This window comes from Lagopus muta, chromosome 1, assembly GCF_023343835.1.
Source record: "Lagopus muta isolate bLagMut1 chromosome 1, bLagMut1 primary, whole genome shotgun sequence".
NCBI lineage: Eukaryota > Metazoa > Chordata > Aves > Galliformes > Phasianidae > Lagopus > Lagopus muta.
This window is the reverse complement of record NC_064433.1, coordinates 181,268,483-181,288,892: the sequence shown is the minus strand read 5'-3', so window position 1 is coordinate 181,288,892 and position 20,410 is coordinate 181,268,483. Positions and strand designations below refer to the sequence as shown.

At 40.3% G+C, this 20,410-nt stretch overlaps 1 protein-coding gene across 2 annotated transcripts in view; it reads right to left on the bottom strand.

The window, feature by feature from the left end:
• TRPC6 (transient receptor potential cation channel subfamily C member 6) overlaps positions 1–19,820 on the bottom strand; it is a 94,169-nt gene extending 74,349 nt beyond the window's left edge. For both annotated transcript variants that reach the window (XM_048934361.1, XM_048934362.1), the window contains exon 1: positions 19,576–19,820. In XM_048934361.1, coding sequence (XP_048790318.1) covers positions 19,576–19,718 — 143 coding nt within the window. In that variant the 5' untranslated portion in view covers positions 19,719–19,820. The remainder of the gene's footprint in view (positions 1–19,575) is intronic.
• Positions 19,821–20,410: the final 590 nt, after the last annotated feature.

Sequence of the window (20,410 nt, the reverse complement as noted above, 5' to 3'; positions counted from 1 at the left end):
AGAAAGAAAAGAAAGGGAAGGGAAGGGAAGGGAAGGGAAGGGAAGGGAAGGGAAGGGAAGGGAAGGGAAGGGAAGGGAAGGGAAGGGGAAAGGGGAAAGGGGAAAGGGGAAAGGGGAAAGGGGAAAAGGGAAAGGGGAAAGGGGAGGGAAGAGATCAACACTCCCTGCCAACTTGGTGTCATCTGCAAACTAAATGAGAGTGCACTCAATCCCCTCATCAAGATCCATAATAAAGATGTTAAATAGAAGTGGCACCAGTACTGAGCCCTGGAGGACACTGCTCGTGACTGGCAGCCAACTGGATTTAATTCCACTGACCACAACTCTTTGGGTCTGGCCATCCAGCCAGTGTTTCACCCAGCAGAGCATACACCCATCCAAACCATGGGCAGCCAGCTTTTCCACAAGAATGTTGTGGGGGACAGTGTCAAAGACTTTACTGAAGTCCAGGTAGACCACATCAACAGCCTTACCATAATCCACTAACCAGGTCATCTTTCATAGAACAAAATCAAGTTTGTCAAACAGGATCTACCATTCATGTTTTTTTTACTTAGATGTGAAACTAGGAAAAAAGATGTATTTGCAGGAGCATAAAATTATTAAAATACCAGAATGGATTATTTTCATTTCTTCATCTGTATTTAAAGCATGTTGAGTATAAGAGCTTTGTGGTTTTCACTTAAGAATATAATTTAGCTCCATTAAAACACTTAAGACTAAATCACCTCCTCAAGTGTTTTCTGAATTGAATAGCTGTCTTAAACCCCAGATCAATGTTTGAAAAAATAAGTATATTGTAATACTCTCATGTTTTTAAATTACTAACAACCCTTTCACATTTTTCTAGTCATGCATGAAGCTATGTCTTGTCTGTAAGGAACCCCTGTGCAAAAAAGAGGCAGAAGCTGCTCTAGCCCTGCTGGTCTGAGTTCCAGCCCAGGGTTTTTGTCTCCTCTGGCTAGCACCTGTGACAAGGCAGAAAACAGCCAAGACAGATTGCCAACTGTGGTACTCTGTTTTTAACATTTATGTTATTAAACATACTGTTGCTTTTGTCAAACTGGATTTTGTAGCATTCTGCTGGATTGCATCCTCATTACTGTAGTACAGTACATTTGCCTTAAAACTTTCACATGCTGCACCCCTTATACTTCAGCTGTCAATCTCATCAGCATATGTTTATTTCCCACTCCCTGTGAGGAGCTGCAGGCCGCCATGAGGCCTCCCCTCACACTCTAGGCTGAACAAACCAAGGGGCCTCAGCCATTCCTCACACACCTGGTCCTCTAGACTCTTCAGCATCTTTGTAGCCTTCCTTTGGATGCTGATAGCTTTATGTGCTTATACTGTGAGCTCAAACTTGCACACAGTGCTCGAGGTCAGGCAATCGGACAATCCCTTCCCTTGCCTGGCTAGCAACGCTAGAAAGTCTTGTTCCCTTTCCAGATAGTGGACATAAGCTGAAGCAGTAAATGTTTGTGTATTCAGTTCTGTTTGAAAACACCATACTCTGACTCAACTGCTCTGTTGATGTTTGCAATTGTTTTCCAGATGCTGGAGCATGGCACTTAGCCGTACCATAACAAATGCCATAACATTCAAAATCTGTAATTCTCCTCCATTAGATTATGTGACAGGGAGGGAAAAGCAGCTCCCGATTTTTATCCCACCGTCCACATCTATGCAAAAGTAGCAAAAATCTAGACCCAGACCTCTCTGGCAGATAAGAAGGGAAATGACACTATGTTGACAGAAGAACTCAAGCACTGGCTGGTGATGCCAAGAGGACTGCTCAGCTTTCACTGCCTTTGTTGCCTAATGAAACTGAGTAATTCCCTTTAATTCCATTTATTCCATGCATTTTCAGAACAGGGGGAGGGAAGGGGATGGGAATGTCTTTGAGCATGTATGCAAATAAGAGTTTATATGTATGTATAAATGAAAGGAAAACATACATCACAGAGTACAGTTTAATGAGTTCATACCAGTTTTTGAAAGTGTCTAAACCCAACCGTTGCACAGCTCAGTAAGTGCATGGGAAGATCAGAGCACAGGGTTAAACACAGACACAGAATTCAGACAATCATAAGATCGTCTCGTTTTCCTTTTTCCTGTCTCCTAAGGGTGTGAATTACTTCTGGCATGAATCAGAGAAAATTTTCACCACAACTTTAAACAGAGTTGTGTAGTCCCAGGCAATGGGGTATGATATCAGCAAAAAGGTCAAAGAACCAGAAAAACTGTCTCCAAGGGAAAAGCTAGAGAGAATTACAAAAAGGATGGTAAGACTAACATAAAATACTCTAAAAAGAGAAGCCCGTGAGAGGAAAAACATGACAAGTCCAGTATTTTTACTTGCTCCTTCCTGTCCTCCTTCCTTGGTCAGAGACAGGCTGCGAAAGGTAAGCAAACTAAATCAGATACTTTCATCTTATTTTTGTAAAACTATTAATATCAGCTGTTAGCATCTTTTTATTGCTTTTCTCAGTCTGGATCTGGACATGTTTTAAAGAAAGTATGCATAAAAGTTAGGTTCCGTGGTATAATAATCCTCGCATTCTACAGCACAGAACTGACAATAAAACAAAATCACATGGCAAAGTATGAATTACAAACGTGTGACAGTGCACTCCTTGTCCCCCCACCCAGCCTGCTCACTATGCCCAAGACCTAGTACATACAGTGAGGTGCAAAAGACCTTGTCCTTGGGACTGATAACAGTACAGGTTTCATGGAAGACATTTAATGATTACCATATTGTCTGAAACTCGGTGCTCAGAGAACTGATGACACCTAGTTCAATAGATCCAAACTAAGTTGTATGACTGTGAGTCAATCACCTTTATAAACAGTAAGCAGCCTCAGAGCCCCTTTGCAAGTCCTTCTTGCACATAGTTGGCTGCACACTAGAATCTCTCCTTGAGTAGGGACACCTCTAGAGGTTAATTTACACCTACAAAGAGATTCACTTGGATTCACGTGGTGACTCCTTGCTGTCAGAATGCTGACAAGTGATTTATTATTTTAAGCTATACCAACTTGCTAAGGTTTGATCTTGGATTCATTATGCACCCCCAACCCTCTGTATAGCAAATAGTCAAGGATATCTGAGCATTTCAAATCTTGTTAAGTTGCTGTCATCATGTTCAAATTGCAATATTATATCTATTTTACATCAATAAATATCTTTCTGCCTTCATCTTCTTATGAGTGAGGCATGCATACTTTAGTCTCCATCCATAACAACAGGTAACATTATGTTGGCTACAGTGATCCCAGTTATTTCCACTTGCAGTACCAATGAAGGTATTAGAGAAAACAAAGTGATGAACTGAATGAGCACTTCACTGCATGTGTGCCAGGAAGTATTCATTTTTATTATGCAAATACGACGTGTAGTTAATTAAAGTAAGAAGCAAGGCAGTATGTATATAAAAAACGAAGTGATATCCAACAGAAAGAACAGATTGGTGTTATCCAGGAGAAAAACAAAAATAGATAAATAGCTGGAAACTGAATTCCGTGAAAACAAAGATAGAACAGTTATTTCTGTAGATGTTACCCATCATCTGCTGCAAAGTAAGTTGAAGAAACATTTTATGATTTTGAAAAAAAAAAAAAGAGAGAATTCTACTATGAAAACAGTATAGTACAGCTTCAGGATAGATTTATCGTGAAATAAATCATTTCAATGCATGCTTACATAAGAAGCAAAAAATGTGGGGAAAAAAGGCAATGTATTTGATTTACTTATAATCATTGTAATTACTGCTATTTAAAAAATTACTTTGTAATAGTAAGGAAATAATAATCATGTTTACTGTTCCCTTCTACATGTAAAGAATTTACTTGCTATCCTAACCTTTGTAAAAACAGAATTGGAAGCAAGTCATGCAAGAAATTCCAGTGTGGGAAGGTTGTTTGCCCTTCTCAGACCTGAAGTGTGATAAGGAAACCTAATTTGAGATATAAATGGTATAAATTGATACCTTTAACAGTTAACTTCATAACAGCTGAATATTTTCTCAAGATCAGTAAAATTTAAAGAAGCTTCTGCTGAGCCAACTCAGTCACCACTGGATTGAAATTTCTGTTCTGCCTCAGTTGAAACAGGTCCTGCAACTCAGTCTTGGACATTCCAATCATGCACCCTACCACTGAATAATTCTCTAAGCTGAAAAAAGGTATATATAATGAATGTCCTAGAGAGGCATTTATTTGAATTTATTTGAATTGACACATTAACACACAGGTTTTGGAGAACTACCGCTGTAGCACAACAGCAAATACCCACTGAACATATTTCTCGCCCACTTCTTGTTTCCATCAAGAGAATTTCTATTTCTATTTTTGCAACATACTCTATACAACAATCATAGTATAATGAAAACCTTTTAGTTACATAGAAACATTAACCTTGATCACTTAACATGAACATGCAGAGAATTTGATTATTCAAACCAGAATAAGAGTTTGAATCATTCATTTTGTATGTGAAATTCCATGTATAGTAGCAGAATTAAGACCCTAAGACGTCAGGTTTTTGGCATGGACAGATATTTGTTACGGTAAAACTAATCCAGCAGAAATGAGAATTAAAGTGGCCTTTTTCACAGAGCATTTGACTGCATTTTAGTGATGAAAGGAGATCAAACTGTAGCTTCAGACACCACCACCTCACTGGGGCTGGTCTCCCCAGGGAACCCTCGCCATGCACAAGCTCAGATATGCTCTGAATTCTGCCATATGCCCTGGGAGACAAGCCACACATGTGCTACAGGAGGGCTGAAACCTTCCTCTCTACAATCTGCTATGGGGGAAGAAGCAAAAGCAATTAATATTGAATTGAGTAACTCATGATTTGCAGGTGCCTTCAACAAAGCAAAACCAAATATTTTTATTTCAGACATTTGAAACAATCTGATCAAAGAATAAATGGTGAACATTTCTGAGAAGAGATTTTTCTAGAGTATTTGAGGGGAAAAAAAAAGGGAATTTTTAACTTTATAACTACTCTAGTATGAAAGCAAATATGAAAATAATAACTGCTCAAGTGAATAGAAATCCCAGAGTTATGTAGCTTTCACTTTTACACAGGACCTGGAAAAATGGAAAACAAGAAGTCATACATATTCTGTACTGGAAAAATGATAATTTTTTTTCTGTTTTGCCAAATCTACAAGGTGATAATCCCAAATGAGAAAAAAAAAAAAAAAAGAATTTGCAGTGCTTTACTTGCAATTTTTGTTTACCTACAAGTTTTTTCTTCCCATGATCCTCTTGCGAGTGGTAAACCTACTCTATAGTGTAACAGTGTAGAAGAGTTGAGAACAGTGAGTCACTCCCTTGTAGAAGTTATCTCTTGAATATGAAAGAAGCCTACTCAATATATCACTTATCTAGATGCTGTGCACAAGAAATATCATGTAAATACTTTCCCCGTCCCTATTCTCCACTGTGCAAAGTGCCTGGGCAAACTAAAGTTCCATGGTGAAGAAGATGCATTCTCTCAGCTGGCTTTGTTGCATTCTGAAATTTACCTTGAATTTTTAGAATTATGTTGACTGATGATTGTAGACAGGTTGTAATTTTAAAAGTCACTCTTCTTATTTTCTATATCCCTCATTTTCTTTATACCTTCAAATTCCACCATTTTTTTCACCCTTTTTTCCTTTTTTTTTTTTGTAAGGTAATTAGTAGTCATTAGTAGAGCAATACAAACTCAGGACCAGATCCAGACACTCCACAGCACACCTCAGAATAAGTCATTGCTACGTTCCTTACAACTCAGGAGGCAGCAGCCTGCTGCTAAGCCAGCCTGAGCGCTCGAGGTGAAGGATACACCTGAATGTTCAGATATATTCCGAGCTCCAAATCTTGCACCATTTTTCTTAAGAGGAAAGGCAGCCAACCACGTTGTGCTGCTGTCCCAGGGCTACCTGGCCAGAAATTCCTACCTGGGACAATATTTCCCCTCTCCCAGTATAATACTGATATATTTAAAAAAGAATTATTCCCCTCCAAAAGGTATAAATATTTATAAGTTACTTCTCAACCAAAAAAGATAATTTGCTGCTGCATCTCTCATGCAATTCTGTCTCCCTAAAACTGCCTTCATGTCTGTAAGAGAGACATTTATCTCAGGTGCTTTTCAGCCTTGAGGATAAAATAGCATGCTTTCCTGCAATCTACAGTGGGCACCATGGCAGCATCCTTCCTTAAATTCCCAGGGCACCCACAAGCCACTTGAATTAAAAAAAACTTTACTCATGTAAATTATTTCTGGATGGAGGACAATAATTTTGGATGAATTTTCAGATCACCATGACATTGAAAATTCAGATTTTCATTTTTTCTTAGTCAATGTTCCTGTCTCCTGTGTAAACATTATGTGAATTTGTACAGTTTCTATTTTATCACCTAAAAAAATGGCAGAGAAAAATCCTCATTCCAACTGAGGAACATTCCCAAATTTACCCTGTGCTAGGCTGCACGCTGACTATGGAAGCATTAAATTAAATAAAGGTGATGTCAGTGAGCCATGAGTATAATTCAGAGGGGAGAATGTGATCTGACATCACAGAATGCTGGTAAACAGCCTTAATTGTAAGAAATTCTATTCTGAGACAGTTATGTCACTACTACCATTTCTCCTTCATCCATGCTGACCTAGGGGAGAGTCAGGTGAAATTCTGCAAAATCTTCTCTGATGTTGATTGAATATGTTGTTATGTTTTAAAAATTCATCACATTTAAGACTTTTGTAAATTGGAAGTTAATGAAAATGAAAGGTCAAGCTCTTAATTACTTGGCTCATATTTGAATTTAAAATTATAGGCAAAAGTACTGCTGTGAAAGAATAAAGCTATTAGTATCTGTTCTTCCTGCCTCTGTTCCCTAATGAAGTGCAGGCAATTAATATGAAAAATATCCCTTGTAATTCTTACTTCTCCCTCCAAAAATAAGTCAGTCTAAGTGTTCTATAGTTCAGTAGGCAAGAACAAGAAAATCCGTCCATATACACATATGTCAGTTTAGCCTCAGTCAAAGCATTATGTGCAGTTTTTTCACTGCATATGATTTATCATTTCTGAAATCTACATCATCTTCCATATTTATGTTATCATCCCTGAGCTACACTACAAAGCATACAAAGAGAGGATTAAATTCACAGATTCACATTCACAGACAACAGAAACCAAGAATAATATTCTCCACACAGGCATACAAAACTCATCAAGTCAGCAGCAGTACATCTGCACGTTGTGACTTACAGATGCTCCATTCATCAACAGTCATTCTACAACACTTTAGCCACCAGTGTGATTCACCCCATCCTGGCACAGACCCGAGGAGCCATCCTCTGGAAGGGCCTGTCTCTTCCATGCAGAGTGGAAGGAGCTCACACAATGAAGCTGGCTGCTTAGTCTCAGACAAACTCCTCAGTCTCTCCTACATCTGCTGCCTTTCTGTCACCCAAGCAGCAGTCTTAAACTAAGAGAAAATATCAGACTGCCACAGAGATGAAAGTAGGTACCAGCAGGATTTCCACATTCCAACAAACTCTGTGTAGAAATCAAAAGAAAATGAAATGCTAGTGTTCCTGACATTGTTACTAACTGATGTAGGATTTAAAAACAAACCATAGATAAGTGTGGAATTATGTGTGTTAATTATGTTATGTTTGATCCACAATATGCAATATGTAGAAACTAATCTAGAATTTCAAAACTCATGAAATCTGCTTCCAACAGAGGTAAAGCTCAGGAACACAAAGCAATCAGAATTTGTTCCCAAATTATTAGCTCCAGGAGTGCTTGTAAGGTCCTGCACCTTCATATAAGCACATATATTGTTCTTGGGGCAACACCTGCACGTGCACCAGCCCTCCAACATTCTCTTCAAGTTTCAATAAGAACAAAATCCAGATAGGCACTGCACCATATTTCCTACTAGTGAGCCCTCCTCTTCATGTACATCCATGCAACTTCTGACCCTCTGAATGTACTGAGGTTTGCATGCCAGTAGTAGGAGCCAAGTCCAGTGACAGGCACGAACACAAAATAGTGCAGCCATCCCTGCACCAATGATTTCCCCATCATTTCCTGCAGGCAGGTCAGAAATCTTGCAGAAGCTGAACCTGGTTAATCTCCCTATAAGGTATTATCAAGTGCTCCCACTGAGAGATATGGAGATTTCTGCTGTTTTTCTGATGCGATGCAAAAATCGATAACATAGAAACCTCAGTTCGTTAAAGATCCTCAGACAGTTTAGTAAGATCAGAGTCATTAGCCTTGCTGTCCCTTTAATCTTTGTACAGATTCTTTTTTCAGCTTCCCTTCCCCTCAAGACCTGTTTTTCAACTTTGTTGCTGATTTTAGGCTGGAAGTGGCTGCGGGGTAAGAAATCCCAGCATATATTTTATATATCAACCTGTTAGGTAAGAGCATTATTATTTTATCATACAAAGCAGTGCCAAAATTTCACTGTCACATCTATTTCTGTTTATCTATCATATGCTGCTAATGGATTACGTAACTTTCTGACCTAATCCTCTAAAATTCTTTTCTGAAGAAAAGCATAAACATTCACTTTTACTGCTTTGTACAGCAAGGAGTGTTCATTCTGAGACCCCAGCTTTTGTCTGCAGACCCTGGCTCAGTTATTGCAGTCTCTTTTGTTAGTAGCTCTCTCCAAAATGTTTTATGTAATATAGACCTTTCCTTTGGATACTTAAATTTCTCTCCCAGTCTAATTTTCTTTGTTATGAGATGCCAGTCCAAGACCCTTGCTATTCTTCCTTCTTCCATCTTGCTGTACTTCCTTCATCTATCCTGGGCAGTCAGGGTCTGCTACAGACTCTCACAGCTTTGCTGGCCTTCCTGTGCCCCAAAGCAGTAACATGGGCTGTGGACAGACTTCCCAATGGCTTTAATGTTGTGCAGTTTTTTAAGATTCTGAAGTGAGAATACTGAAGTGAGGCCATATAAAATGTCACGGAAAATTTCATCCCATCTACCTAAAAATGAAGTTATACTAACTAACTCTCATTAGCATTACCATGCTTACATGCAATTTTTGTTAATGGCCATTGCATTCTTTAATTCAGGTTTTAATGCAGAGACAGAAAGGAAAATTATAGTACATTGCAAGGGGAAATAAGACTCCAAAGTTCACTCAAGAAAGCTAAGAAGACGGCAGCCTTCCCAAGCAGTTTTGATAAATTAATAGGAAATTTTGTTCTAAGAGATAGAAGAAAAGGAGGAGTACAGAGAGGAAGAGTAATTGCTGCCAACCAGCAGCATGCTTTTCACATCTGATCTGTCAGATAACTTAGTTGGAGCAGGACTTAAATGTCTCAGTGGAAATTTGAAAAGTTTTACTGCAAGTATCTTCAAATATCCTGCTGCACTAGAATTGATTTAATTTCACTTCCCTGGTACAAGTTGGTCCTATACAGAGCTAGAACCCTCTGAGCACATCCTAGCCTATGTGAAAAATGCAAAAGAGAGGAAGTGGGCATGCAGTGGGAGATCGCAGAATCACTGAATGACTTGGGTTGGAACAGACCTCAAAGATTATCTGTTACCACCCTCCTGCCATGGGAAGGGCTGCCACCTACCAGGTCAGACTGCCAGGGGCCCCTTCCAACCTGAGCTTGAATACCTCTGGGGATGAGGCACCCACAGTTTCTCTGGGCAGCCTGTGCCAGCAGCTCATCACCATCCATGAACGTATATATTTGCCCTCCATTTCAGAGCTAAAAATAGGCTCAAGAGTTCTTGGTGCACTGGATTTCCTTTAAATAAGTGCAACGAGTACACTGGATGTTTATGCAAACTTATAAAAATATTATCTCCTTCATTGTGCCTGTCATAAAATTTCCACAAGCTTTAAATTACAATTTCAAAGTCTTTTTTCTATTTAATACATTTGGTTAATATAGTTAATTATTGCAATTGACTACAGATCAACGAATCTAGCAGGAAAAAAGAATAAAAATGTATCTTCAACTCATGTGTGTCTTCAGTTCCAACCAATCTCACAAGTGCAGATAACCAACGACAAAGTCATGGTACTTATGACATTTCATTAATAAACTTAAGAAAATACTTTCAAACTGAAAGCAATTTTAAATTAGCTTAAGGAAATAATGCATAAAAACAAAAATCAGTAGAGCAGAACTAAACTAATACAGAAAATCAACTGTGGCATTGCTAAATGGAAGGGAAAATTCATTTGTGGTCTTTGAACATGAAAAACATCTGGTTAAGAACAACTTCCATTGTGAAGAAGGTTCATTGTGCTTTTGGAAATGATTATCAACATGAAAAGAACAGTACCATGGATCTGATCCTATATAAACCACTAAACGTGATTAGAAATTCATGGCATTTGACCGTAAATATTGGCACATGAATTGCCACTACTGCAAATGGTTAAGAAAAAAAATGCAATCCACTGTTTATGATTGGCACTAGCTTCTACACCTGATAGGGTTTGGGAGTTAGAACTGCTCTTGCTGGCTCTCAGAGCTGCTCGTATTGCTACACGTGGGACAGATGCTAAGAGGTCAGAGAGTCAGGCACCTTCCCCACTGCAAAATCAGAGGTGTGAAGGGCTCAGGAGGGAACCAGAAGGCAGGGCACCTTCCCACCTTGTGATGAGCAGAGGAAAGATTTTGCAGAGTTTCAGCAGCACAGACTTCCTGAGCTTTGTGATGCCAGGTTCCAAAGCATCCTTCTACAAACTGCACCTCTGTAAAAATTATTGTCTGGTTTCACAGAATCACACAGAACCACAGACTTACAGGCATAGGAAGGGACCTCTAGACATCATCAAGTCCAATCTCGGGTTCTCTGCAGCAGGTCATAAGGGAAAGTACTGAGATGGGTTTTGAATATTTCCAGAGAAGGAGGCTCTACAACCTCATTCACATGCGCACATGGCTATTACCACTGTTACTTGATCCTGCAATAGGATGGGTGCTGCAGAAGTGTTAATAATTGACACGGTCATGATTTAAAATGCTGTTGCCCTAAGAATCTCACCCAGCTGCCAAGTGCCCAGCATTTGGCATTCTGACAGCTGGACTGCATGCACTGTGTCTGTAACAGGCAAAGCAGCCTTACAAGAAGTGCCGAGCAATGAGTTGCTACCACTTGGCAAGCAGATGTGTACAGAGGGTAGGTCTAACAAAGCTGAGCAATCTGATGCAGCTACCTGTTCTAAAAAAGGAGAGAAAAATCACGTATAGAACATGTGCAATATGTATGCCACAAACAAAAATCTTATAGAAGAGAAAGAACATAAATCACTTCTTAAAGATGTGAGAATCTTCCATTCTGAAAGACTTCTAAGGCAGTCAGCTATAATAGCCAGAATGTGCTGAAATCCAGCATGGGCCTAGAGGAAATCAGCCATCAGAGCCACTGAGCTTCCATGTGAAGTAGCACCAAAAGGAGACGAGAGGCAACAGATCACCACTGCAGTCCAGATTGTCAGCTAGCTGCGCACATGCCTACTTGCTAGTTATGCTGACCACAATATGAAAAAAAAAAATTAAAAAAATTGAAGAGGAGTCAAGATGTCTGTGGCTGCTGGCAGCCTTTTTAATGCCTCCTTGCTCCCTGCTGTGAGTTGAAAAGTCTGCTTGCATGACCATGGCTAAAGCAAGGATCCTCTTTTTTAAAGGAACGACCAAAAGCCTGATCAGGAAGTCTCCCATGCAGCTCAGAGGTTATAGAGTAGTGTAAATCTGTTCTAGCAGCTGATCCTCAACATGAGCCTGCTAAACATTTGGGCTACCCAGCAAAACTCCTACTACCTTCAGTGAGATCAGGGCTTAAATGAATACTTGATGTCATTTTAAGAGAGGCACTGCTTTATTCAAAATTTAGTACCAAAGCAGCAGACGAGTTTCATAATAATTTCTCAGTCTGAATATTCTTTGAAACTAACAATGCTGCATCATCAAACTTTGCAATCAGTATTCTGTTTTGTTGGTCTTTTTTCCATGCAATCTGCATACAGCATTATCCTTTGGCTCATCATCCTTCCTTCCACCTGCACAAGAAAGGCCAACATAACAAATTATTTAAAAACTCCAGTTCTTTCATTTTTTCACTAAGGCAAACATTGACATCAAAACCATAACTTAATTTCAAAGGGCAAAAAAGAATAACTCAGGCCATATTCTTCTTAGCTGGCTACGGACAAGCTCAGGTTGGTTCTGGTTTAATAAATTTCATTATGTGTTGATGTTAACAGTGGTATGACTAATGTTATGACTGAAGGAATGTTTGAGCAAAGAGGCAGATATCACATCTACTTCTCACTGATTCACAACTACTGTTATTATTACTATTTGTCACTTGCATTTCATGACTACAATCCCACGTTAAAAGAAAGCAGGCCATCAACAGGAAAGGTTTCACCCCGCAAATCCACATCCACAACACTGTTGCTTTGTTCAAATTAGTTGATTTTTTATTTCTTTACCAAAATGAAGTTCCTGTGCTACAGAAAGCAAGCCACCCACACCAGCCCCACCCCCACCCCTCCCCCCAGAACATGGAGAATGCACCCAAGATGTCAATTCTTGATGTGTATTTGTGTTCCACTTGCTTGTGGGTTTTGTACCCAGCCTCACATCTCAAAAAGCTTATTTTTTTTTAATATTGACAAATGCCTATTTACATATATCACGTTGGTGAGATAAGAAAGCTGTGCTGTCACTTTTAAGAAACTGGTACCAAAATTGTAGTTGTGGAGAAATGGATACAGAAAATAAACCCCAATTTGCATTATTTATCTTCACATCATATTCCATGACTTCTATTTTGCTAAAAATAATTTGACTGTGAATTTAAATTGTCACTGCTTAGCAAATAATTATTCTACTGCAAGATAAAACCTTAAATCTATCCCACAGAACACTGAATGCAATTTAATTATCACTAAGTTTTTTGTTCACATTTCAGTATCAAAGCTACCACTTAAATGCATCTTATCAAGCCAAATGCTTTAAGCCTCCTGTTGAGCAGATGTCATGTGCATGTCTACACTCACGAGTATGTATGTATGCAAACATGTATACAAGTCTAATGTTATGCACTTTCAAATTCCAGCCCTTTGCTAAGTCACTGCCACATACTGTGTCAGTTTGATGTAAGAAACCATAGAAAGTGATGAATATAGTTTAACTGCCAAAATTTTCTTTTTTCTTCCCATGTTTGCTGAGCTCAAACATCTCAACTTGGCTTGATGTGGTAGACTCACCATGCAAATTTGCTGGTACTTGGGGATACTGATCACTTGCAGGAGCCAGTTTCTATAACCCACAGCTCCTGCAAATGCTGCTGGAGGATGTTACACAAAGAGGACACTTGTTACTAGTGTTGGCAATGAAAATGTGTTGTACACATCATACATGTTGTTTTACCACTACTCCACCTTCCTCACACAAATCCAACGAATGACTTGGAGGGAAATGAATTAAATGGATGAAATGGAAAGTCTCCAATTTCATAAAATTAGTTCCCATGGGGAGGTAACTATTACTTTTTCAGTAACTTCATCATAGTGATCCACAAACCTACCTTTTTCTTTCTGATGAGTATCAGAGAATCATAGAATTGTTTGAGGTGGAAGGGGCCTTTAGAGATCATCTAGCCCAACTCCTCTGCAATGAACAGGGGACTAATAATGTACTGTAAAAACAAAACGACAGAGACTATTACGAACTAGCGGTGTTCTTTCCTAAACTAATTTCAGCTGATCACAAGCAAGGTGTTTAGTTCAAGTATTTTGTTCCTTGTTTCAAGTTTATCTTCCCATCTGTACTTGTGGTAGGTACCTCACAAGAGCACTACTTGATATAGCAAATTTCAGCTACAAAATGCTATTTTTCTAACAGTCATCACCATTAGGCGTTACATCATCACCATGATACAAGCCAGCAAACAGCACTGCCATAAACCCATCATTTAAGCACTCGAGCAAGGCAGAAATAATTGCATGTGTGGATCTGCCATACAACAACAGCATCCTGCTCCAAACAGGTCAGTCAGGTGCTCGGAGCCCCCTTCAGCCTGACCTTTAGTGTTTCCAGGGACAGAGCATCCAATCCATGGATCATAAAGTTCCTAGACTCCTCACCAAAGAAGCCAAAAGCAGACCTCAGAAAGTCTGTGAAAGGTTTCTGATGTTCACAGAAGTGTTCAATGAGTGCTGGGTCTGTAGCTCTAGGGTTGTTGTGAGGCTACAGCTTTCTTGCTCCTGGATTCAGAGTTCAATAAGTGGAGTTGGATCTCACTGAAATGCAAGATGCTTGATTCATGAATTATTTATTCATTTATTTACAATCTGATTTGGATCAGAGAAGTTGATGATTCACAGGAATACACTGAACTGTCACAGATTTTTGGGCAACCACCCAGCAAGACCCACAAGGGACGAGACCCATATAGGACTTCTACAAAGAGAACCCCAGGAAATGGCCTTGGTTACAGGTCATGGTGCAGGAATGCAGTTACACAACGCTTATACAAATCCAAAAGTAGTTCTTTTCCTTTTACATTGCTGAAGAGAGGTGCGCAAACCAGAGATTGGTGATCTTACTCATCTAATTGGCATTCTGAATAACCCTGCAGAAATATTACTACAGGTCACGCGAAACTGATGAAGAAGTCTTGTCACGGTCATTGCTCTGGCACTGCAGTTGATGGAAGGAAATTCACTGCTACATTAGTGATCATACACCATGAATATGCAACTAGCAACTAAACCCAACAAATCACTTAAGTCTTCACCAAAAAATGAACACGTGCCTCAGCTCACCTTTGAGAAGCAATTCTCAGGCCTTGTACCAGTTTTCAGCATAAGCTTACTGTATTTCTAGCAGCTTGAAAGCATAGAACAACCCCAAGAGAAACCTCCATCTATGAAATAAAAGTGCTCTAGGGACATACTTGAAGAGAGTATTTTGAAGACAACCAACCTGTTCCCCATCCCTGGCCAGCTTTGTTCGCTTTATGGATTAAGCTGCATGGTTAAGCTACAGCATTACCCACTATCAACAGATCCATATCTTCATACTGTCAATGAAACTATTGAAAGAGATTTTGAAAGGATGTAGGATCTCAGCAAAGGGACTAGTTCTGAAACACAGCTGCCACACTGCACCCTGCTCCCCAAAGAGATTATGTCTAATGAAGAGTCTGGAAGATAATTTTACAGGTCATTTCAAGTAAGAGAGTTGAGGCTGCAGACAAAAATGATGCTATCATTTTTGTCAACAGCAGAAATCCTCATATTGCAGGCAGAAAAGAAATTACGTAGTGTATTATTTAACAGAGGAAGTGGTTTAGAGCATACACTGGCCTTAATAACGTCAAGAAACATTTGATTTTAAAACCACGGAAGCTGAGAAATAATCTGCACCTCAAGGCAGTTATGAATATCAGAATCTTTTTCTTCCCTACTTTCATTCAATAATTTGTGTGCCTTGTTTAATTTACAACCAACATTTTAATGCCTAATTGTCCTTCTTCACATGTATGAGAAAATATATTTCTCTTCACAACACAAAATATTTCAAAATATATATAAGTAATACAATCAGATGTCTGAGTGCATGAGTGCATTCTGACTACCTCTGTATGCCAGCAATTTATTCTTCAATACCACGTTTCCAGAAGGAAAGTTGACACAAATACTGTCAATTTTCAAATTCCGCTGCATATCAGTGCTCAGAGTTGGGCTAAGAGCTGAAAATGCACTTGCCATCATCTTTTCAAGTACAAAACTGGGGTTTTTTTACCCATGAACTATTTGCAAAACAGGGAGAATTTATGCACATTTTTGTACTTCAGCAGGTGATCTTCTGACTTACACATGGTAATGCATTTTTCAACAATTGGAGAGCAGGTTTAATAACTAGATGGAAGAAGTCTACTAGAAAGAGTGTTTCCTTACATAACATTTTTAATACACAATTATTACATTCCTAAGAAAGTAACGTTATATTTTGGAAATCATTCTGCAAATTGCCTGAGAAGTGTCTTTCCTAGCAAGGTTCTGAAAAGTATGATATTTCAGCACAAATTCCCACTAGACCCTCTTGCTGAAGTCGTGTACACAGGAAAGTAGTACCTAACCCAGACATGGTAAAGCTTTTCTTTGGAAAGAGTGGTGCTGATCCTATTCATTCAATACGACCTATGATGTTATGTAAAAGTACAAAAAGTCAGAGAAAGCCTCAAATATGTAAGTAATTCTGTCAGGTCTCTTGCTACTCACAGAGTCAGTTAACAGTGACAGGACAGTATTTCAAATATTTTTCCAATTTACATGCAATTTAGTGATTAAGTATTACATTAATAATCATTTACTACTAAGTATTTAAGTATACATACACACAAATATGTGAAAGTATTTATACTGTCTCAATCTAAATGTAAACAAAAACAATAAATCTATGCTGTTGAACTCACTGATACACCACCATGCCAATCAGGCTGATCACAGGCAATTATTCCTATTTTAATATAACTACACAATTTTAAAATTAATGAACCATGTAAAAAATCTTCTCAAACAACAAAAAAAAAGCCAAACTTGATGTTTTATTAAACAGTCATTTCCTTTTACAAAAGAAGTGTATATGAAGGCTCAGGAGTAACATCACTGAACTAAAGTGGTAGTACTGATGGATTAGGGCTTTAGCAGCACATACAAGAAATGGTTCTCTTAAAATATTAATTTTAAAATCCAGAAACTACAGGATTCAAGGCAGTGTCACAACACATGCAGTTAAGTCAGCGTAAGCACTAAATGACTATGCAGGAAGCTCCTCCTTGGTATCAGCCCACAGTTTAAGCAGGAGCCACCTCATGCCATGTTATACCACTACGTGTGTTACCCTCTCATAACAATGGAGAGGAGGCACACTGCAGATCTTCTGGACCTCAGCTGTACTCTGCATTCCTGTTCTGTATTAATCACCATCATACAAGATGTTCCTTGGGCATTTTTACATGTGCAAATGATGCCCATCATTTTCCAGTTAGTTTGAAAAAAATATCCATAGCAATTGGATGCACCAAGAAATAATGGAAGTGAAATGCAAGCAGCTTTAGTTAAAACATTTTAAAACACCAGCTGATGTAATCTGAAGGGTTATTTTCATGTGCTCGCTTTAAGCATAGACATAATATCCACGTTCAGGTGACATACAGCTCTGTCTCAATGGACGGACTACACCTAACCTAACCCAATGACCACCAAAGATTCCTACAAGCATTTTCACAGAAAAAGCTGGCACCTCACAGCATGATCAGTTCCTAGGCCACCACAGGTCTGGAGAAGTAGCTAAAGAATAAACACCAATCACCTATGTATGGGCAGACTTAATAGGATATGCACATTGAGCCCAGTTAAACTCACAGCAAGTGAAGCACTGATTTTATGTACCCTATTTGTCTGGGTAATACAGTCTTTTCATTGGTAGTACATTCAGGATCTCCAGAGACCTTATGATTCTATGGATATAAGGTAGGTTCATATAATATACATTACCATAACAACATCATGAAATACCACTCATTTGAAAAATGAAGCAAAAAAAGTAAGCAAAGAGAAGTATTCTTATCGCATGCAGATTACAAAGGGTATAAATTGTACATCCTAAATACAGTCCATCTGATCTTGTTCTCAGCCATGTGAAGGCCACTGGTAAAACTAATTGGTTCTGGTTCTGGCTCAACACAGAGATATGCAAAAAGTATTTAATCATGACGGGGAAGGGGGGGAGAAGAAGAAAAGAAAAAAAAAAAAAACAGAAAAAAAAAAAAAAAAAAAAACAGTATAGGAAAAACTTAGAATATCCGAAGTTGAAAGGCACCCACAAGGATCATCGAGTCCAACTCAGTACAGGTGGTTACTTTAGGCAGTATAAAATTCAGAACCTACACTTATAATTGCTATGTCCTACAGGAGCCCATAATCACTGTATTCATCCCTGCCAGCCTAAGAAGTCCTCCTTGGTCCTGTGGTCCTGTGCAGACATTGTCTACAGCTGCCCTAAGTGTCTTCTTAGAAGATGAGAAGCCCACAAACCACAGCTTCCCCATGCTTACTGTGCAACTGAAAAACAAGCGTAGCAACATCAAGGTTCTCTCAAGGATTCTTCTTGGTAACAATTACAGATGAATTTGAAAGAGGCACAGTCCTCAAAGTTACATCCACCCTTAGATAAGGTAGCATCTGTTTGGTCTTAAAGACTGATGGAAACACTTCTGAGAGGGAGAAACACCAGGGTCCGAAACCTACTTGCAAAGCACAGCCAATCACTAAGACCTTGACTAACATAACCTGAGACAGATGCATGCATTTAGTGCTACTGAAGCTTGACAGAGCAACTTGATTAGGACGTTGGCTTCCCTCAAAGCCATTCAGAGATGAGGAGAAGTGATCTCCACACCTGTGTGCTGGACCAAGAGCTGCTGGCATGGGTTGATACTGACGAAATAAAAATGTCTGCAGCCCACCCCTCTTGCAGATCTTGTTTTAAGACACTATTTAAAACATTTAAGCAAGATCGTGGAAACATAGAATCATAGCACTGCAGAATCATAGAATCATTTTAGTTGGAAGGGACCTTTAAAGGTCATTTAATCCAAGTCCCCCGCAATGAACAAGGACACCTACAGTTAGAGCAGGTTGCTGCCTGCCCTTCAACATCTCCAGGGATGGGACATCCACCGCATCTGTGGGCAACCCGTCCCAGTGCTTCACTACTCTTATCATAAAACATTTTTCCCCTTAAATTCCGTCTAAATCTCCCCTCTTTTAGTTTGGAACCATTTCCAGTTGTCCTATCACAACAGACTCTGCTAAAGATGTATCACAGCTGTACAACCATTCTGAATGAGTACACAGCCAAAGAACGCTTCAGAGCTGAAGTCCATCTAGTCAGACCCTGTACTAATTAATCACCATTCAGATTTTCTCAGGAAACCACTCATCAGCTGCTTTCATATATTTTGATGTGGGGTTTAAGCCCGCTGTACAGTAACAGTCTATTATAGCTAATAACCACACAGATTTAGAGACACTTGGAGCAGCACAGCAGAGAACCCTCACTGTTTGTTGTTAACCGCGCGGTGCCGGGCACAGCGGCACCGGACAGCACGGAACCGGAGCGGCTCTGAACGATGAATGCCATCTGACCCGGATTTTAACAGCTGCCGTTGCCGAAACCTTCGTTATTTGTGTTCCATTTAGTCCTCACTGCGTATGCTCGTGCGCCTGACTTCACACGAGATCAGCTACCCAGCAAAACTTAGGAAGCCCCATCCCACGGGGCTGAACGACCGGGACAACACGCTCTAAGGAGACGAGGGCTTGGCGAACGCGGCCGCGATGAGGGAACACCGCTCCCAGAAGTTAACATTTCCGCGCTGTACCAGCCCCATCAGGCAGCGCTAATTGCAAACCAGAGCGGCGCGATCGCAGCCCGCTCGGCTCAGCGGCGGTCCCGCTCCCCCAGCCGCGACCCCCGGCACTCACACGGGGTAGAAGGCGTAGGGCGGCAGCGCGCTGTCCTCGCTCGGCTCGGCGTCCAGCAGCAGGTAGTCCTGGCTGTCGTTCCGCCGGGCGCCGGCCGCGGGGGAGCCGCCGTTCCGAGGGCCGTAGGGCTGCGTTTGGCTCATGGTGTCCCGCGGCTGTGCCCGGGGCCGCGGGCTCCCGCCGGCTCCCTCAGCGCTCGCGGGCTCCGCCCCGCCGCCCTTCCCGCTCCTCACGGCTCCGCGTCCCCCGGCGGAGGGCGGGCGGTACGGAGGGCCCCGCCGAGAGCGGCGAGGGGTTACTATGTCAACCGCTGCCCCGGGAGGCGGCGCGGGGGACGGAAAGTTTGCTGTGCGTCAGGCGGCCCGAGGGGAGGGGGCGGGGGGAGAGATGGTGGGTTCCTGATGGAGGAAAAGAGAGAAGAAAAGGGAAAAGGAAGGTAAAGGGGGGGGGGAAGAAAGGGGAAAGGAAGAAAAGGGGAAAAGAAGGAAAGGGGAAAGGAAGGAAAAGGGAGAGAGGAGTTCTGCTGTTACATGCCACTCGTCTTTACCCTCTTTCAGTTGTGTCTTTTTGATGTTCTGATTTTACTAATGAAAATTGTAAGAGCTGAAATATACTAAACAAAATTTTCTAAAAAAGGTAGTGAAGAAACAACGTTTCATCTGCAGTCACCTCTCAGTTATCAAACATAATAAGCTTACTATTTCATTCGGTAATGTTTATAACACATAGTTAAAATGAGTGTATTCACATAAAACTTTTCCTTCATTTCTGGCTACAACTATTGCTGCTCTCTGTATTTGGGTATCACACAGCCCTGTACTGCTCGAGAGCACGC